Source organism: Chlorella variabilis, assembly GCF_000147415.1.
Source record: "Chlorella variabilis unplaced genomic scaffold CHLNCscaffold_6, whole genome shotgun sequence".
Lineage (NCBI taxonomy): Eukaryota > Viridiplantae > Chlorophyta > Trebouxiophyceae > Chlorellales > Chlorellaceae > Chlorella > Chlorella variabilis.
Window position 1 is genome coordinate 1,925,926 of NW_005435082.1, and position 18,185 is coordinate 1,944,110.

Genomic DNA, 18,185 nt, shown 5'->3' on the forward strand with positions numbered 1-18,185 from the left:
CTGCTGCCTGTTCATGCCCCCTGGCTTGCTGCTCTGTTCAGCACAGCAGGCTCCCTGCCGGCCAGCCACCTCTAGTGGCTACCTCCCCCCTCATGACAGAAGCTACTCACTCCTGCACCTCTGGATGCTGCTGCCGCAGCGCGTCCCCCACCCCGAGTGCATCCAGGGCACGCCACGCGTTGGTCCACAGGCCCAGGGCGGTGCCCGCGGCGCTCAGCTGCGCCTCCCGCTCCAGCACCACCACCGGCAGACCCGCCTTGTGTAGCGCGAGCGCCGCCGCCAGGCCTGCGGGGCCCGCTCCCGTCACCACCACTGTGCCGCGCAGGTCGCGCGCGCCCAAGCTGCTCACATCTATGCTCGCTGCGCGCGTCGGCGCTGCTGCAGCTGCCGCTGCTGCTGCTGCGCGGGAGCGTGTCGCCCGCGGCGCCGGCGCCTGGTGCTCGAGCGCCGCCCGGCTGGCGGCAGGGCGCCCCCGCTGGCTGGGGCCCGCTGCTGGGGCGACTGGCCTGGCCATCGGGCAGCAGGGCGCCATCAGGGCTGTTTGCTGCATAGCGGGGAGCCCGCGACTGGGTGGGACCTCCGCCAAAAGTGCCGACAGGAAGGGGTGCACGGCCCGGTCTGGCAGACCCCACCAAAGCGGGAGGCAGGTGCCCTGGGTGTGATCAATCACTCGCCGGCTGGCTGCAGCGCGCCAGCAAGCGCCCGCCCGCATGCAAGGCGCCTCCAGGGTCGGACAGGGGTGTCAAAACCTGTGGGCGGCCCCGCATCGCCCTCTTTGCGTGCAGGGACCTCCTTGGGACGGTAAAGGTGCGCACATGCTGCTCAGGCATGCGGCTGTCTGCCGCACCATCACGCTGGCCGCCCTCGCGCTGGGCTGCCCTGCCGCTTGCTGGGCTGCACTGCGGCCATTCCAGGGCGATAGAAGAGCAGCCGCAGGGCTGCCGGTGCAGCAGGTGGCATGCTGCGCCACTGCCCAGCCATGCCGCTCTTCGTCCGGGCCCTGGGCAGCCTGCTGTTCCTCAGCCAGGCTCTGGTGGTGCGACCGGGGCGCCCGCCGCAGGCAGCAAGCAGAGAGAGGGATCCGGCTGCCGCCACTGGGGCGGCCACTGCCCCGCCTCGGCCCACCGCCGCACGCCTGCTGGGAGACAGCAGAAGCATAGCAAGCTTACCGGGGCGGAGCTGGTGTGCTGTGTGCAGGGGTCTGCAAACATGACCAAGAAGCGGCGCAATGGAGGACGCAACAAGCACGGCCGCGGTGCGTGCCGGCCAAAGCTTGGGGACTGCACATGGGGGAACGTGGCAGGCAGCGCAGCGCTGCACATGAGCTGCTGCTGGGGTCATCCGCCGCGGCAGGCAGCAGCAGCGCCGATGCACGTGTTCCTGCACCCTGCCGGTCGCTGCCATGTGCTGACGTGCTGCTGCCGCCGCCGCGTCGTGACGTGCGGCGCGTGCGTGCAGGCCACGTGAAGCGCGTGCGCTGCGAGTCGTCCGCCGCCATGGTGCCCAAGGACAAGGCCATCAAGCGCTTCATCGTGCGCAACATGGTGGACGCCTCGGCCATCCGCGACCTGCAGGACGCGTGCGCCATTGACGGTGAGTGACTGCAGCCTCGGCGCCGCATGCCTGGTGCGCCGGGCGCTGGGCAGCGGCCATGCTGGCAGCAGCATGGGTTGGGGCGGTGTTTCTCGTTCGCAGCCGCCGGGCTGGGCAATGGGGCGGGGCTGCTGTGGAGGGCGGGTTCGTGCGGTGGCCGGGGACACTGGTGGATGATGTGGAGGGGGCCAGCGCACCGAGCGGCATGGGCACAGTGGCTGGCAGGGCAGCGCAGATGGGAGAGTTTGGCAGCAGCGGCAGGAGCAGCAGAATCAGACTTGCGGCAGCAGTTTGCTGAGACAGCAAGCACGCAGGGTCGGCTCTAGCGATCGCACTGGATGCGGCCATTCCCCAGCTCGGCCCACAATGAACGATGCAGCAGATGTTGGCTTCAGTATCTGCAGAGCGGCCATCGCAGCACCACAGCCAGCCCCTGCAGCAGGCACGGCTGTATTGCTGGCGCTGCACTGGCGCGTGTGACTATGTGCGCAGTCGGCACGCACCAGCAGCAGCGGCGGCGCAGCTTGGCTCGGCTTTGCAGCTCCCAGCCGCAGCAGGCGCAGGCGCCAAGGCCTTTGGCCAGCGGCTTCATCACGCGACCATGCCTCCCACCCTTGCCGTCCTCCTCTCCACTCCTCTGTTCGCACTGCTGCCCACTCGCTCCTCTCCCCTGCCGCTCCACACCTCACCCTCACCTTGTGTGGCCGCACCACGTCCACGTCCATGTGCAGGCTACGCGCTGCCCAAGATCTACCGCAAGGTCTACTACTGCGTGTCTGCCGCCATCCACTCCAAGATTGTGCGCGTGCGGTCGGTCAAGGACCGTCGCAACCGCGAGCCGCCCAAGCGCCCCGGCTTCGGCCCCCGCCCCCCCCAGTGCGTGCCGCGTGCCGCTGTTGTTTGTTCGGGTGCTGCTGTCTGTTGTTGGCGGCTGTTGACCAGCAGGCTGGCCGAGATGCGGTGGCTTTTTTGGCAGCGCAACTGCTGTTGGCACGTGCTTGTTGGCCTCCGCCGCAGCGCTGCTGACCTCACGGCGAGTCGCTGACCACACCCGCCTGGCCTTCCCTGCTGCAGGAAGTGAGGGGAAGCGCAGCAGCAGCAGCAGCAGCTGAGGAGCGGCAGCCCTGGCGTGATGCACGCACGGCTGGCCGCGAGGAGTCAGCTCGCGCAGGTGCCCTGGTGGACGCGCCCGGCTGGCAGCGCCTCTGGAGGCCTGCTGCCTTCCTTTGGTTGGCGTCCACTGGGCCCTGTGTAATTCACAGCAAAGATTTGTTGTTGACCCAAGGCTTCCAGGGTGAATCATTAGGCAGGCCTGTTGAAGGGATTATGAGTACATGAGCGGAGGGGGATCAACACCAGCGCCTCACCCCGGCAAGCGGACAACAAGTCAACCAGGCGGCGAAAAGAAATTGAAACAGGCAGCCGCTGTGCGCGCCCAACACGTTGCAGCCTCCGCCACTGCTGCCGCTACTGCTGCCCCCCATCGTGCCTGCAGCGGCACCGGCTGCTGTGGGCGGCGCCGTGGCTGCTGCGCCTGCTGCCTGCCCCGCCCGTGCTGCCGGCCTCGCGCCTGCCGCCCCAGCCGCTGCCGGCGCCTCCCAGTCTGGTAGGCCTGGCCGCAGATCTCGCAGCGCGTGGGGTTGGTGCTGCGCCGCCGCCAGGCCGACAGGCACTCCTTGTGGATGTGCGCCATGCTGCCGCGGCAACCGCAGGGCGAGAAGAGCTGATGGCCTGCGCTGCGCCCCGCACGGCCAAAGCAGAGGCGGCACCGCGGCATCACTGCCCTGCAAGCACGGTTACACCTAGAGGCAGAGGCAGGGATGGCGCCCAGAGGTGGGCACGCGGAGCGCGCCCCGTCAATCCGTCCACCTCAGGGCGGCGGTGCGTATGGCGATGCCGGGTGCAGCAGGCAGGCAGGGGGCAGACAACTTGTTGCCCATCTCTCTCATTGCATCACCTTGTGGCTTGCCCCCCGGGCTGGAGCGGCAGTGCCGACCTCTCTCTCAAGGAGCAGCACACTTCCTTGAAGCGAGGCAGGACCCGCAGCCTTGGCTGGACAAATGGACAAGTGCTGTCAACACATGTGTACAGGGAGGCGGCGAGGCACCCCAATCATTGGAAAGCCTCTTGGAAAGCACCTAACCACGCTCGCGGCCTCTTTCTCACGCGGCCTCTTTACGAGAAGACGATAACATTACGGTGTTTCGATAGAATCCTTTGCCAGAGAGCTGCCTGCCTGCCTGCTGCCTGCCTGCCTTGAGTGGTGTGCTCACACCGTGCATACTCCTCCTCCTCGCCCCTCTGAACTGGCAGAGCAACCTCAGCTCGTGCAGGCACCATGGATGGCGAACCTAGCAGACCGCCGCAGGAGCGGGAGCACCGAGCGGCTCATGGCAGCAACACGCTGGAGCTGCTTGCGGGCTTGACGCTGCCCGCCCTCATGCCAACAAGCCCTGCTGCCACAACCAATCCACCGTGCATCAACCTGGCATTCCTGGACGCAGCACAGCCTCACAGCTTCTACCTGACAGCGCCAGGCATGGAAGCGCTGGCGGATTGCTTTGCAATAGTAGAAGGCGCTCGCCTGCTGCTGCACAGCCAGCTGCTCAGCGTACAGTGCAGTGTGGTGCGGGAGCTTTTCTTGGCACAGAAGGAAAGCGGCGGCAACCTCAGCCAGGTCGGTGACGGAAGTAAATTTGCCGGAATGCCCTCACCTAACGAGTCCCTTTGCTGCCTGCTGCAGGAGCCTGACCTGTCGGTCGCCTTTCAGGGTGCCAGCCTGCGTGCGACTGTCTGCTTCCTGAGGCTGATGTACTCTCCTGATGACGCTCACCCGACCAACCTGGCATTGCTGGCAGATAGCGGTGTACTTGCCACAGTCGCAGGCCTGGCCCACAAGCTGGATGCCGCACAGCTGCTGGACAAGGTTGCTGCCTACCTGGGAGGCGAGTGTGCTCGGCCCTGCTGTTGCTCCATGGCAGTCTCCTGCCGCACAACATTGTCTCTGCTGCATGGGCTGCTTCTCATGGCCACGTCCTCGTCTCATGCAGGCACCCTCATCTTTGCGGGCATGCCTGAGCTCGTGTCCACAGTGCACCTGGTGCAGCACTGCCAGCTGAACCACCTGGAGGAACGCTTCCTGGATTTTATGGCATCCAAACTGGCAGTCGCGGCTGTGATGAACATTGTTTTGGTGGATGAGCAGGCGCTGGCCGGCCTGTTGGGTCCCGCAGCAGCACGCCTGCTGCTCAAGTCCCACTACGGCGCAGCCTACCCGCTGCCCATTCTTGATGTGCGGTGCTGCAGCACCAGCAAGTCTGGAGGGTTCACTTTTGCCATTGATCGATACTCACAGCTTGGCGAGGTCACAGTCCTCTCGCCCCCAGTTGAGATTGGAGGTCAAGCATGGAGGCTGATAGTCTGCCCTCGCGGCGGCGGCAATGGCAAGGGCACACACCTGTCAGGTGAGCTGCTTTGATCATGTGAGCCCAGCTGGTTCGCCGTTCCTATGCTATGCCATTGCATTGACTTTCACTCACCAGGGTGAGTAAATTCACTCAACTTCCTCGTTCTTGGGATGTTGCAGTCGGATTGAACTTAAATTTCACCCAACCCGGGGTGGTTAGCGCAACTGCAGCATATCTATTCACGGTGATCGACCAGGCGCCGGCTGGAGAGAATCATGTCCATTTAGGGCGGGCAGTGTCGTTCTCGACTGAGCATAATAATTGGGGGTATACTCGGTTTATTGAGCTGGCGCAGCTACGGCGCACCGACCGCCGGTACTTGGCGGGCGACAGGCTGTTGGTGCGTGTGGAGCTGAGCAGCATTGTGGCTGCTTAAATCAGGAGAGCGCCGCCCCATACAGGCAGCGACATTTATTGATTCACCTTGATTCATCACACGCATCATGGCGTGCCTTTCGAACCACGGCCCTCTCATGTCGGCATATGGACATTGTAAGATCAAGCTCATTACAAAATGAAGGGCCCACGCGCGCCCCCAAGCCACACCCTGTCATACAACCACCACCACCCTAGTTCATGCGCGCTTTTTTGGCCTTGGGCGGTTTGCTCTTGCCCCCTGCGCCATTTGCCGCTGCCGCTGCTGCCACCTTGGCCTGCTTTGGCGGCTGCTGCTTGCCCTTCTTGCCAGCAGGCTGCTGCTTCTGCTTGCCGCCCTCCTTGCCCTGCTGCTCCTGCTGCGGCTTGGCGGCGCCTTTGCCCTTGGCTCTGCTGCTGCCAGGCTTGCCGTTCCTGCGAGGTGCCTCCTGCTCTTCCTCCACATTCGCCTCCGCCTCTGCCGCTGCAGCAACTGCTTCTCCATTTGCCACCATTGGCCCCTCTCCCTCCTCACCCTCCCCCATCTCATACTCCTGCAGCACCTCCTCGGGCAACCACACCCCCGGCCCATCGCTGCCCTCCGGCCCATCCTCCTCCTGCAGCAGCGGCGGCGCCAGGAATCAGCAGGTTGACACGTAGGCGTCAGAAGCTGCGGCCACACATCAGCAGCAGCAAGGGGTTGAACTAGCGAAGTGCAGCACAAGGCGCCTCCATGCATGCGCCCTCACCATGTCGCTGCCCCCCGCCACATCCGGCTCCTCCATCAGCTCCTGCTGGTCTGCCTCAAAGCGCTCTGCGGCAGCAGCAGGGCGGCGATTGTCAAGTGAAGTAGCAGGGGCGGGGAAAGCCCAGCACACATCGGCGAGTGAAGCGGTTTTGCACACAGGGCAGCAGCAATGTGGTAAGACGTGGCGGAGACCCTAGCAAGGTTGCCACCCCCGTCGGCCCCGCTGCTGCTCACCCTTGGCCCGCCCAAACTTCTTGCCCTTGAGGTGCTGCTTCACCTCCTCCAGCCGCGCATTGAGCAGCTCGCCGGTGAGCGCGCAGAACAGCATGCCCTCCAGGTTTTTGGAGCGCACGATGAAGGGCTCGTACTTTGACAGCCCCGCATCCAGCTTTGCCGCTTTGACCAGCTTGGCATACTTCTTGCCGCTGCGGCGGTGATGGGGAGACAGTTTGACGTCGTTCTGAGGGTGACCAGCCCGGCAGGTGACCAGGCACAGGCGCTGGATGTCGTCGCCACGCAGCATCAACGTGCCTACCACCATGCTGCAGCATCGCTGTCCCCGGCTTGTGCAAGGCATGCACCAGGACCCAACAGCTCTGCAGGCGGCACCCGCGCTGGCGGCAGCTGCCGCTGCATGCATTGGCAACGGCTCACTTGATGAAGGCATTCAGGGCGTCAGCCTTGGGCGGAAACGTATGGCCGTTGAGCTCGCACTTGACTTTGCCCTCCGCTGTTAACGTAAAGTGCGAGGCGTGCGAGTCCAAAACCTGCTGCACTTCTGGCGGCACCCCCATCGTGTGCATGCACGGGTGGAAGGTTTAGGGTTGCAGGGCGGGGTGGAATGCGGTTCTGGGCCTGGTTCTTGTTCTTCGAGTGAGAAACAGTACAGGAGGCAGAGGAGGTACACCCTCTGGAATTGCCCGAAGGCGTCTGGGCAGGCTCGCAATACACTTCAATAACTCACAGGAGCCGTGCCACTGCGCGACACAGCGCATCGTCCAAGTCTCCCTGCAGCGAGACTCAGGAGTCTCGCAGCGCTTCCGTCGGACCTGAGTAGCAGCTGGGAGCCGGAGTGAGCAGCCGATCAACGGGAGCCGAGCGAATTGGGGCGGGGGCCAGGCGCGATGGCGGCCACAGCAGCCGATGCCACTCCCTCGACGGAGCAGCTGTACACCAGAGGAGGCCCGAATGTGCCGGACAACCGTGGCCTGTCCATGGTGGGTGGCAGTAGCGGCGCCGGGTGGCGGGCGGCGTCGCGCCGGGTCCTGCCCTTGCCGTCTTATAAAAACTCGATCAGATCCTTTATCATTGTTCGTATTTTGTGCTTGCCACCCTCTGCCCAACCTGTACCTGCCCTCCCTGCCTGCTCCCTGCTCTAAACAAGCCCACGCCACGCCACGCTCGCTCGCCCGCAGGTGGCCAAGCACCTGGAGAAGCAGCAGAAGGAGAAGGAGGCGCGCGCCATGGAGCGCCTGCACCTGCTGCTGCCCGCGCTGGGGCCCACAGTGCGTGCGGCGGCGCTGCAGGAGTGCAACTGGGACGAGGAGCGCGCGCTGACGATGCTGCGCCGCTTCCAGGTAGGCGGGGCCTCTATGGCGGGCGTGCCTGACGCTGTGGAGGTCGCTGGCGCTGCGCGCAACAGCCGGGGCCAGCTTGCTGGCGCAGGCGCAGCTGCCGCGTTCGATCCCAACCAGCACCAGCCGAGCGCCAGCAGCAGCTCGTGATCACTCTACTGCCTGCCCTCTGGACTGCGCATCAAGCACACAAACACATGCACTGCTGCTGCCTCGTGCTCCCACCTCCCTCACAGGTGGCCAAGGTGGATGAGCTGTCCAAGCTGCACAAGGAGCGGCGGCGGCACCAGCTGGCGCTTCAGAGCGGCAAGCCGGAGAAGCGGCGCAAGGAGCATAAGGAGGGCGGCAAGCGGCAGCGGGATGAGGACGGCGCGGGCAGCGGCTCGGACAGCGGCAGCAGCAGTGGCAGCGAATCGGGCAGCGGCAGCGAGTCGGAGAGCAGCAGCAGCGGCAGCGAGGACGAGCGCAGCCGGCGCAAGAGTGGCAGCAAGCGGCGGCGCAGCCGCAGCAGGGAGCGCTCGTCCAAGCGCAGCAAGAAAGAGAAGCGCAGCAGCAAGGACAAGAAGCGGAAAAAGGAGAAGCGGAGCAAGAAGGAGAAGAAGGAGAAGCGGGGAAGCAAGGACAAGGCGCGCGCCAAGCAGGCCACCAGGGTGAGTTTTGTTTTTGCAGCTGCGCTGGGTCTGCCTTGTCATGCAGCCATTGCTGGCCTGGCGGGTGCGCCATGGTGGTTGCTAGCCGCCCAGCAGCTGCTTTGTGCTGGACTCAGCAGGCTTGTTCTTCCCCTGATCGCTCCCCTTGTACCCACCTTGCCTCACCTTGCCCACCCTCCCTGCCCCGCTGCCTTGCAGGGTGCCATTGGCCACGAATATGGAAAGTACGGCTTGATCCGCGAGACCGACATGTACACCAAGCGCCCTGAGTTCCAGCTCTGGGCCATGGAGGTGGGTTAGGGGCACGTGAGCCTGTGGCGCTGTGGCACTGCAGCAGCATCATGGGTGGGGCCACCCTGGGTCGCAAATGTGGAGGCTGTAGTGGCTCCCTTGTTCCTCCTGCTGCTCCCTTGTTCCTCCTGCTGTTGGGGTGTGGCCCACTGCCACCCTGCGGCCCTCGTGCCCAGCAACACTGTGCACCCCCCCTCCCTGACCCCTTGCCCGCCTCGCCCGCCTCCCTCCCTTCCTCTTCTCCTAAGGTCAAGAACATCGACATCGAGGCGATGCCGCGCAGTGAGGAGAAGGAGATGTTCAAGGATTACATGGAGGAGTTCAACACGGCCACGCTGCCCCACAGGTGGGCCCTGGCTGCACGAGTGGCCACCGCCTGCAGGCGTGCAGCGCGGCCTGGCATCGGTGCCGCCTCGAGCATCCCGCGTGCTGTGCGGCGTCGCCCAGCTGCCTGGCTGGCGTTGGCGGGCGTTCCTCGGTGCTGCTGCCAGCTCCTGCCCTGTCAACCTGCTGGCCATGCTGCGCTGTACCGCCCGCAGGAAGTACTACGACCTTGAGATGTACGAGAAGCAGCAGGCGGCCAAGGCGGCGCGCAAGGGCTTACCTGCCGGGGGGGTGAGCAGCGCCGCCACCACGCTTGCGCGCCCGCGACTGCCGAGGCTGCTTGCATGGCCAGCTGGACACCAGGGGGTTGTGCTTGGCCGCCTGCGTGCCTGGGACCACTGGCGCTCAAGGCCTGGCCCGCAGCTACACACTGATACACACGCATCCCACCGCAGGCGGTGGAGCGCACGGCCTTTGAGGATGAGAAGGAGCGGCAGCGCGAGCTGGCGGCGGAGCGGAAGCGCATGGCGGCGGAGAAGATGAAGAAGGTGGGAGTTTGTTTGGCTTGTGTGAAGATGTGTGCGCTGCGTGGGCGGCATCTCTGCCCTCTGCACAGGGCCAGGCAGCCCCCCATGTCAGCCCACATCTTGCCCCCCTCCCTGCCACCCTGTCCTGGACAGATAGAGCCTGCTTGCGCAACCCTGCCCACGTGTCCTTGCCTCTGAACTCCCTCCCTGCCCGCCACTTTTGCAGGCGTACGACGAGCTGCGCACCACGGACAAGGCGAAGGACATGCGGGAGCAGCAGCTGCTGCGCTCCCAGATGGAGCTGGCCTACAAGACGGGCGACCGCAAGAAGGCGGAGAAGCTGGCGGAGCTGCTCAAGCCGGTGGACCTGGCGGAGATTGGAAAGAACAAGCGGCCGCCCGCCATGGGCACCTAAGCTGGCGGCGGGAGCTTGCGGATGCCTTGTTTGCTGCAGAGAATGTGTGCATCATGCTGTTGCGCTTCTGCACATTCTGCACATGAATGTGGGATGCCTGACCACAATGTTCATGTAATCATCGTGGCCAGTGCAGCTTGCGGCTGGCGTGGCGGCGGCTAGTGGCGGGCAGCGTGATGCCACAGCACAGCATGTCGAGTCTGCTACTCCATCTTCTGTTACGAGGCATATCTGGCGCTACCCTCAGCCTGTAGTCTGGCTCTTGTCCGTCGGGTGGGCGACCACGCGTGTCTCCCTGACATGGCCATGCGCTTCTAATTCACTCGGCGCAGCCAATTTCTGGCAACCTGCACATGGAGCACCTGGATGTCCTGGCCGCCGCAGCGGCCAGCAGCCCAGCGGGCAGCGAGGGCAGCAGCGAGCAGCCAGCCACCGGCTGGGGAGGCAGACAGAGGAGGCGAACGCAGCATGCACGCGGTGGCAGCAGAGGGGGCAGCCCAGAGGGCACTGTCGGCACTACGACCGGCGTCGGCGTCGGCGGCAGCCTGACCAAGACGGCGGTCATGGCGAGGGTGGCAGAGGAGCACGGCGCCCGCCTGGCTGGGGAACCCGACAGCGCCCTGGCCGAGTGGGCCGCCGACGTGCACGACCAGCTGGCGGCGGCAGACGCGGCATTCCTGGCAGCCCGCGGCGTGCACCAGGCGGTGAGCTTGCACTCTTAGTCTTTGGTGCAGCAGCATGGCTCCCCTGCTGCCTGCCTCTAGTCATCCCCCTGCTATGCCAACCTGCTTGCCTTCTTCGTTGCAGGCGGACGCGCAACGCGCAACCGCCCGCGACGCCTTCCGTGCCGACCAGAAAAGCGAGGCCAAGTCGGCGGCGTGGCACGCCAAGGTGGCGACGGCGCAGGCGGTGAGCAGGGCCGCCTGTCCAGCCTGCCGAGCGGCAGGGGCGGCGACGGGGCGCAGCTGTCTGCAGGCATGCCCATGCATGGAGGTGCCGACGACGGGCTGCCGCTCCGGTTCGTCGCAAGCTGCCGCCCAGCCCACGCGTGCCGCCCCCCTGCAGGCGCACGAGGCGCTGCGGGAGGCACGAGAAGACCTGTACCGCCTGCAGGCGCTGGCGGAGCTGCTTGCCAAGGAGCTGCAGCGGCGGCGGGTGGCCGGCGGCGGCCTGGGCAGCGGCGGCGCGTCCCCGCCGATGGCAGCAGGAGGCGAAGGAGGGGCCAGCGGGGGCGGCGGGGCGCTGGCGGTGGAGGAGCGGCTGCTCGCGCCGCCGGCGCCGCAGGGCACCAAGCGCAAGCGGGGCGCCCCGCCTGAGGAGTGTCCCTACTGCTGCCACAGCTACACAGGTGCGGCTGGTTTTGGTTGGGTGGGTTGGGTGGGTGTTCCCCACACTGATCGGCTCATCGCCTCACACCAGCCATGCAGACCCCTCCAAGCCCCTAGGCGCTCCCTCCCTGCCGTGCAGTGCGAGACGGCCTGTCGAGCCGCCTGGACGCCGCCGGCAACCGCCTGCACCTGCGCCGCTGCCAGTGCCGCAAGAAGACGCCGCCCTGCAGGCACGCCGCTCTGGGCTGGATGGGCCGCGGCTGGCTGGGTGACCAGGCCAGCCTGTTTGGTCGGCCGCGGCGTTCCCTCAAGCTTCCCGCTCACCCGCCACCGCTCCCTGCTTGCTCTGCCGCTGCCTGACCGCCATGCAGGAACTGCCCCGAGTGCAAGCAGCGGCCCGATGTGATGCAGCTGGCTGCCGATGCCGAGGCCGCGTTCGAGCTGTGCCAGCGCCTCCACTCCTGCCCCATCTGCGCCTGCAAGTGCGTGCGCTGGGGTGGCTGGGCTTGCATGCCGGGGCAGGCGCCCAGCCGCGGCCAGCCCGCCGGCTGCTTTCATGCGTGCTTCAGCCTGCCGCAGCTGAGCGGTGAGCATATGCACGCTGGTGTGCTTGCGCCCTGCAGGTGTCCGGGGGCGGGCAAGTGGGTGGAGGGAGATGAGGAGTCACGGGGCGCGTTTCGAGGTGGGCGGGGGCGGCCTTGTTGGGTGCGACAGCGCACGTGGATCCTCCCGTAGCTGCATGCATGCTTGGGTTGCCTGCCCGCCAACCACCCATCTCCCTGCCCGCCTCTCTGCAGTCCGCACCCGGAAGCGGCAGGAGGAGCTGGCGGAGCTGGGCTGGCAGGACGCCTCGGCAGCGGCGCAGCAGCCGGCATCCACCGCAGACGGCACTGCGTCGGCAGCCACCGCGGCGCCGTCTGCCTCCGGGGCGGCGGGCCAGGAGGTGCAGCGCCCGCGGCGGCAGCAGCCGTCTCGCAGCAGCGCGCCCCACGCCCGCCGCCTGCCTGCCGACATCCGGCAGCAGCTGGAGCAGATGCAGCAGCACACGCAGCAGGTGACGCCGGCGCACAGCCACCAGCCGGCGCGCACCAGCGGGCACCTGAGCCAGCAGAGCCGGCTGCCGCCCATGCCGCCCCCGCCGCAAGCGCTGCCGCACCCGCCGCACCGGCACCATTGCAGCCACCCGCACGAGGACTGCACCAGCGAATGCTGCAGCGCGCCCACTCTGGGTGGCAACTCGCAAGGCACAGCCGCAGCCGCGTTGGCGGCGGCTGCAGTAGCGGCAGGCGGCGCCCTGCCCGACCAGCTGCTGCTGCAGTCGCCGGCCAGCCTGACGGCGCTGGTGGCGGCGCTGGGGGCAGCGCAGCAGGCGCGGCAGGCGGGCGGCATGATAGCGCCGCCGCCGGCGATGCTGACAGCAGAGGGCACTGCGGGCATGCGCATCTGGGAGCAGCTGCTGCCGCCGCTGTCGCCGCAGCAGCAGGAGCAGCAGCAGCCTGCCGACACCAGCCCCGAGCTGCCACCGGAGGGTGAGCAGGCGTGGGGCTTGGTAGTGTCGCGCAGAAAACATGCAGCTGCTTCTGCTCGTCTGCCAAAGACAGCGAAAGATTGGGCGATGCATGCTGACTGCCCTCCGACCCTGCTTCCCCCGACCTCTCTTCCCCGCAGTGCTCAGTCTGGTGGAGGAGGTGTTCCTGCACACCAAGGGCGAGGCGGGCGCCGCTAGAGTGGCGACCTTCCTGCGCCGCCAGTGCCTGGCCAGCTTGAGGTGGGCTGGCCTGGCTGCGTTGGGCTGCTTGATCCAGTGCAGTGGCGGTGCAGGTTACAGCGCAGCGCCGAGCACCACGCTGCTTGCCCCTCTGCCCGACCTTGGCCCTGCCCCCTTTGTGCCCTCCCTCCCTGTCATTGCCCGTGCAGCGACTTTGAGTTTCTGGAGTTGGCGATGCTGCAGCAGGGGCTGGGCGGCGACATGCCCCCGCTGCTGCTCAACAAGTTCCTGCAGCTGGGACGCAAGCGGGGCGCCGCTGCAGCGGCAGCCGTGCAGCAGGCGCCTGCGGCAGAGGCGACGGCAGACGGGGCGGGGTCGGCACAGGCTGAGCAGGCGCGGCACCAGCAGCAGGATCACTCGCCAGCAGCTGTGGCAGCCGCTGCATGTTGTGGAGAGCATCATCATGAGCATGTGGCCACTGAATAGCTGCTGGTATTTTAACGGGCCAAGGCAAAAGACGTATGAACGACGGCGTGCCCCTCGCACTTCATGGTGGGCGCCGGTGGCAAGGGCGGTAGCAGTACGGGCGGCGGGCAGGACGGATTCAGCATTGTCAAATTCAGCTCCGACATACTCCCAACGCTCCTTTGTACGCCAGCCACACACTGTGTGCAAGTAGAGTAGAAGCACAATGAACTGGACCACGCCATACTCCGCGGGGCTGCGCAGCGCGTCCAAGTCGCTTCTGTCGCCCAACAACCCGGTCAACAGCGGAGAATTGAAGTCAGATCCGCGCAAGACGAGGTTGGTCAAGCGGTCAGCGGAGATGGCAGGCACGACCCGTGCGCCCTCTCACTCCTTGTCACGCTTGTGAAACGCAGCGAGCTGCTGCGCGACATCTCCAAGGCACTGCAGTCGCCCATGCCATCGCCGGTGAGCGGCCCGCCGCCGCTGCCGCCGCAACTTTTGCTGCATATACCGCCGCAGCTCACACAGCAGTTGTATTACGCCCGTGGCAGGTTGATTATGTGCGCAAGCTGGAGGCGGAGCTGGCGGCACAGGCAACGCCGGCACCAGGGCCCTCGCAGCTGGCCAACCCACCCGACCCTTCTGCCGCTGGACTCAGCCCGGCAGAGCAGTCGGCCAAGGATGTGAGTGGGGTGGCTGGCGTTCAGCTCTTCTGACCATGAGTGGAATGCGGACATACAACCGAGACGCTGCAAGATCATCCGCACCGTGTCTGCCCACCCATTTCTGCAGCTGGTAGCGTCACTGGAGCGGCTGCTGCAGCAGCCCGCCGCCACGCCCGGCCGGGCAGCCCTCGCCGCGCTGCGGCAGAGCCAGACAGAAGAGGTGCCTGCACCGGCTGGCTGGGGCAGCAGCGGGGTGGTCCCCACAGATCCCGCTTCCCCTCCCAACTTCTCAGCTGGTGGCGGGGCTAGCGGGGGCAGGTCTGCCGTGACCACACTCGGCAGCGAGGCCGCCTCGCCCAGCCTGGCAGCAGCGCCCACCAACCGCTGGCGGTTTGCAGCAGAGCGGGCAGCCTCGTTCCGCAGGCCGCCCGCTGCGGCGGGGGCCGTGGCCGGCGGCAGCAGCGCGGGTAGCGGCAGGGCGGTCAGCCGCCTGCGGCTGGACTCCTCGACACTCAGGCACGCCTCCCCAGCTGCCGACCTGTTGGCAGAGATTGAGCAGGCGGTCAGCCCCACCGCTTCGCCAGCTGCCGTGGTCGGCCTGTCCCTGTCTGCAGCGGCCTCGCCTTCGTTTTCATACCAGCTGGACGCAGCTGCAGCCGCCTCGCCCGCGGGTTCCTCCCTGCCCCACCCCGCATCCCCCGCAGCAGCATGGCAGCAGCAGGCGGCAGCAGCCGGAGGGCAACCAGCGGTGACCAGCCGTTGGAAAGCTGCGGTCACCAGCGGCGGCAGCCCTGGCGCGGCCTCCCCGCAGCTTGCAGCATACGCCTTCTCGGCGCAGCCTGCGGGTGCATTTGCCCAGGAGGCCAGCAAGGTGCTGGAGGAGCTGCAGCAGTTTGCAGGGCTGGAGCGGCGGAGCGAAGCCGACTTTGCGGCCAGGGTGGGGGAGGAGATGGGGCGCATCTTTGCGCTGCCAGCCGGCGGCTGCTGAGGCGGGGGCGCCAGGAGAAACCTCTGATGAATTCAACAATCGTACACATGCAGAAACATGTTTGAAACAGGATACTGGAGCAGCATGCGGAGTACTGTAAGCGCTGCAACTCAAAGAAGCCGAAGCGTTCTTGCTGAGCAGCTTGCCGCCCCTCAGCCCTGCACCGCCTCGTAGAAGAGCACGCTGGGCTGGATGCGCACCGCCTCGCACCTGCGCACCACATCCTCCCAGGCGCCCACGCCGCTGACCCGGGAGTCGTCAAACAGGGCCCACCTGGCAGGCAGGGATGACAAGAGGGGCGACCGGCACGGTGGTGGTGGTGGGGAGATGAGGAGGCACCGGCATGGACCGGCAAGCTACAACGAAAGCAGCTGGAAGCAGCCACTCCGAGCAGCGCAGTAGCTGCCCGCCCCGCTCACTGGCCCTCCAGCTCGGGCAGGCGGATGAGCGCGACATAGTGCTGGCCGTAGAAGCCGGCCATGCAGCGCAGGCGGTAGCGGCGCCCCGCCGCCGCCTGCCCCGCGTACACCTCGCCCAGCAGCAGCTGCAGGGGAGGGGATCGAGGTTTTGTGCTTGAGGGGAAGAGGGGCGGGCCTCGCGCTGTACCGCAGCCGAGGCAGGTGGCCGACAGGCGCTTCACTTTGTAGCCTGCGTCAGGAGGCCGCGTGCCCACTGGGAGCGAGTGCCGAGGCTCACATGCTCGTCCAGCGCACGCAGCGTGGCCGCAATGTCCTCCCCCGACTCCCGCGTCGACAGCCAGCTCAGCTGCAGGCTGAACAGGCGCGGCGCGGCGCGCAGTACGTGGTGCACCGGGTAGCGCCGCCCGCAGCCGCCTGCGGGAGGGCAAAATGGGGTGGGGCAGCAAGCATGCAGGATGCAGCACGACGGCATGGCAGCGTATGCCTGCTGCACTGCCTGCCTGCCAGCACAAGTGCGCTGGTCACAGACCAAAGCCGGGCGGCCAACCTGGCGGCTGCCCCACCACCCCCACCCACCCCTGTCCTCATCGCAAGTCTTCAGCTGCCCCTGCTCCGCCCGCAGGCGCTTGCCCATGGAGCTGGCGCCCATGCGGCCCAGGCGACACTCCTGGAGAGAGGCGGCGTGCGCATCCCGCATGGCCGCCGCCTGCACGCACCACAGGACCATCCGCACGCCGCGGCCTGTGTGCCGCTCAGCAAAGCACTCCGGCCAGCCAGCCAGAAACTCGGCTTTGCGTGCTGCCACGGCCTGGCTGGCCATGCCACGCCCGCCATCCAGCAAGTGACGGCATACAGCCACCTCTGGTGTTTCAGCCCGGCCACCCGGCTGCCACCGCGGGCCCTTCCCTGTACCAGCCCCACCTGCGTGTTGTAGAAGTGTTGAGTGAACTGGTTGCAGTGGGTGGTCAGGCTGCATGTGGGGCAGTACACTCCCTCTGCCACCTCCAGCCCTGCCAGAGCGTCCACGCAGTTGGGCACCTGTTGGGCCTGTGGGCGCGCAGGCAGGGTGTGCGTGTGGAGATGGATGAGGCTGGGAATGGGCGGGCAGCAAAGGGATGAGCAGTGATGAGCAGCTCGGAGCAGGCAGCCAGCAGTGCAGCGTCATGCCCTCTCGATACAAGCTGTTTCCCAGCACCGGTGTTTCCCCTGCTCCGCGCCCACCTTTGCCACATGTCCGACGCTCTCGTAGATCGTCAGCAGCACCTCCGCCGCATCGCTCATCTCGCCTGCAGGCAGGCAGGCAGCGCTGCCAGGCTGGCGACCACCGAGGACACGTGCTCAAGCAGCAACCAGGCAGGGCCCAATAGCGGTGCCCCTTCCCCTCTCGGCACCCTCCTCCCAGCACCCCTCCTCCCAACCCAACCCACTCCAAACCGAGCAGGATTCCAGCTACCCAAGCCACCTACCCACGCCAAAGGTGCGGTCGCTGGAGCTGGCCAGCGCCAGGCGCAGCTCGGCGGGGTCGACGGCGGCGGGGCGGGGCAGCGCCGCTGCGCCCACTGCCGCCCGCTCCTGGCCTTGCAGCTGGTGGAAGAGGTTGCGCAGGGCCAGCACGACTGGGTGGGCCTCGAAAAAGACCTGGGGCCAGGACAGGACCTGCAGGAGAGGAGCGGGCACCTGGCAGCTGCTTAGCGGACCTCGACGCCAGGTTTGCAGGCTCAGGGCGTGGCGTCGGCGGCATGGCACCCGCCCGCCAGCCTCATTCTCTGATCCAGCACTTTAGGCCCTGCCGCCCTCGCCCCTGCACCTGCTGGCGGAAGGCCTCGCAGCGCCACAGGCACTGCAGCACGGCGTTGAGGAAGCAGTTGTACTGGCCCACGTCGTTGCGCAGCCCCGGCAGGGCCAGCTGCACGCCGCCGCCGCCGCCGCCGCCGCCAACCATCTCGGGCAGCGGCTGCTGCCAGCTGCCCTGCAGGTGGCTGCGCCACGGGCTGCCCTGGGCCTCCCAGCTGCCCTCTGCCACTCCCCAGCTGCCGTCCCAGCTGGCGACGTCGGGGCCGCCGCCAAAGCCAAGGGCACCGCCCTCGATGCCCAACAGGGCAGGGAGGCTGTCGGCAGAGCCCAGAGAGCCGCCGTCCTCCACCAAGCCTGACGCCCCGGCGCCGCTCGCACTGTCTGCTGTGGCGCCAGCAGCGTACCGTGCAGCCAAGCCCTCGATGCTTGGGCCAGGCGTGTCGCCCTGCCCACTATGCAGCCGCGGGCTGCCGCTGCCGCCTGGCTGGAAGGAGGAGAACAGAGACCAGCCGCCGCCCTCGCCGCTGCTGCCGGCGGTTGCTGCTCCTGGCAGCACATGCCCGGCTGGGGTGCCAGGCAGCGGTGCGGGTGGTGGCAGCTGTGAGCTCGTGCTCAGGCCTGCACAAAGGACAAAAATGGAGCGGCAGCGCCACCTGAGGTGAAGGCTCAATCATGCTCCTGCAGGGTAGAAAGCACCAACCGCACCTGGCATGATGGGCTGCAGCACCTGTTGGCTGGCCGCCGGCGCCGCCGCTGCCACCGCTGCCGCTGCTGCTGCCGCCATCGCTACTGCTGCCACACTGCTTGCTGCTACAGAGGTCGATGACAGAGCGTGTGCTGCACCCCAGCCGGCGGCGCCGACCATCGCATGT

General features: G+C 67.0%; 5 protein-coding genes across 5 annotated transcripts; 2 read left to right on the forward strand and 3 right to left on the reverse strand.

Annotated features, from left to right (window-relative positions):
* Positions 1 to 106: 106 nt before the first annotated feature.
* On the reverse strand, positions 107 to 514 carry CHLNCDRAFT_143971 (hypothetical protein; the record flags this gene model as incomplete). Its single annotated transcript, XM_005849367.1, has 1 exon — positions 107 to 514. One exon carries the CDS (start codon positions 512 to 514, stop codon positions 107 to 109), a length of 408 nt encoding a protein of 135 aa, XP_005849429.1.
* Positions 515 to 789: 275 nt separating this feature from the next.
* CHLNCDRAFT_34947 (hypothetical protein) lies at positions 790 to 2,863 on the forward strand. Its single transcript, XM_005849159.1, has 5 exons — positions 790 to 807; positions 1,198 to 1,255; positions 1,459 to 1,593; positions 2,325 to 2,469; positions 2,668 to 2,863. The coding sequence occupies exons 2-5, from the start codon at positions 1,210 to 1,212 to the stop codon at positions 2,672 to 2,674; spliced, it is 333 nt and encodes a 110-aa protein (XP_005849221.1). The 5' UTR covers positions 790 to 807; positions 1,198 to 1,209; the 3' UTR covers positions 2,675 to 2,863.
* A 2,766-nt stretch (positions 2,864 to 5,629) lies between these two features.
* On the reverse strand, positions 5,630 to 6,956 carry CHLNCDRAFT_51442 (hypothetical protein; the record flags this gene model as incomplete). Its single annotated transcript, XM_005849368.1, has 4 exons — positions 5,630 to 6,031; positions 6,164 to 6,228; positions 6,397 to 6,587; positions 6,817 to 6,956. 4 exons carry the CDS (start codon positions 6,954 to 6,956, stop codon positions 5,630 to 5,632), a joined length of 798 nt encoding a protein of 265 aa, XP_005849430.1.
* A 330-nt stretch (positions 6,957 to 7,286) lies between these two features.
* On the forward strand, positions 7,287 to 9,943 carry CHLNCDRAFT_143975 (hypothetical protein; the record flags this gene model as incomplete). Its single annotated transcript, XM_005849160.1, has 8 exons — positions 7,287 to 7,379; positions 7,578 to 7,739; positions 7,973 to 8,386; positions 8,585 to 8,677; positions 8,926 to 9,023; positions 9,217 to 9,292; positions 9,457 to 9,549; positions 9,755 to 9,943. The coding sequence occupies 8 exons, from the start codon at positions 7,287 to 7,289 to the stop codon at positions 9,941 to 9,943; spliced, it is 1,218 nt and encodes a 405-aa protein (XP_005849222.1).
* A 5,309-nt stretch (positions 9,944 to 15,252) lies between these two features.
* CHLNCDRAFT_143978 (hypothetical protein) lies at positions 15,253 to 18,097 on the reverse strand (the record flags this gene model as incomplete). The annotated part of the gene is made up of 9 exons (XM_005849369.1): positions 15,253 to 15,373; positions 15,520 to 15,644; positions 15,797 to 15,933; positions 16,096 to 16,225; positions 16,441 to 16,566; positions 16,741 to 16,805; positions 16,986 to 17,175; positions 17,327 to 17,877; positions 18,019 to 18,097. 9 exons carry the CDS (start codon positions 18,095 to 18,097, stop codon positions 15,253 to 15,255), a joined length of 1,524 nt encoding a protein of 507 aa, XP_005849431.1.
* Positions 18,098 to 18,185: the final 88 nt, after the last annotated feature.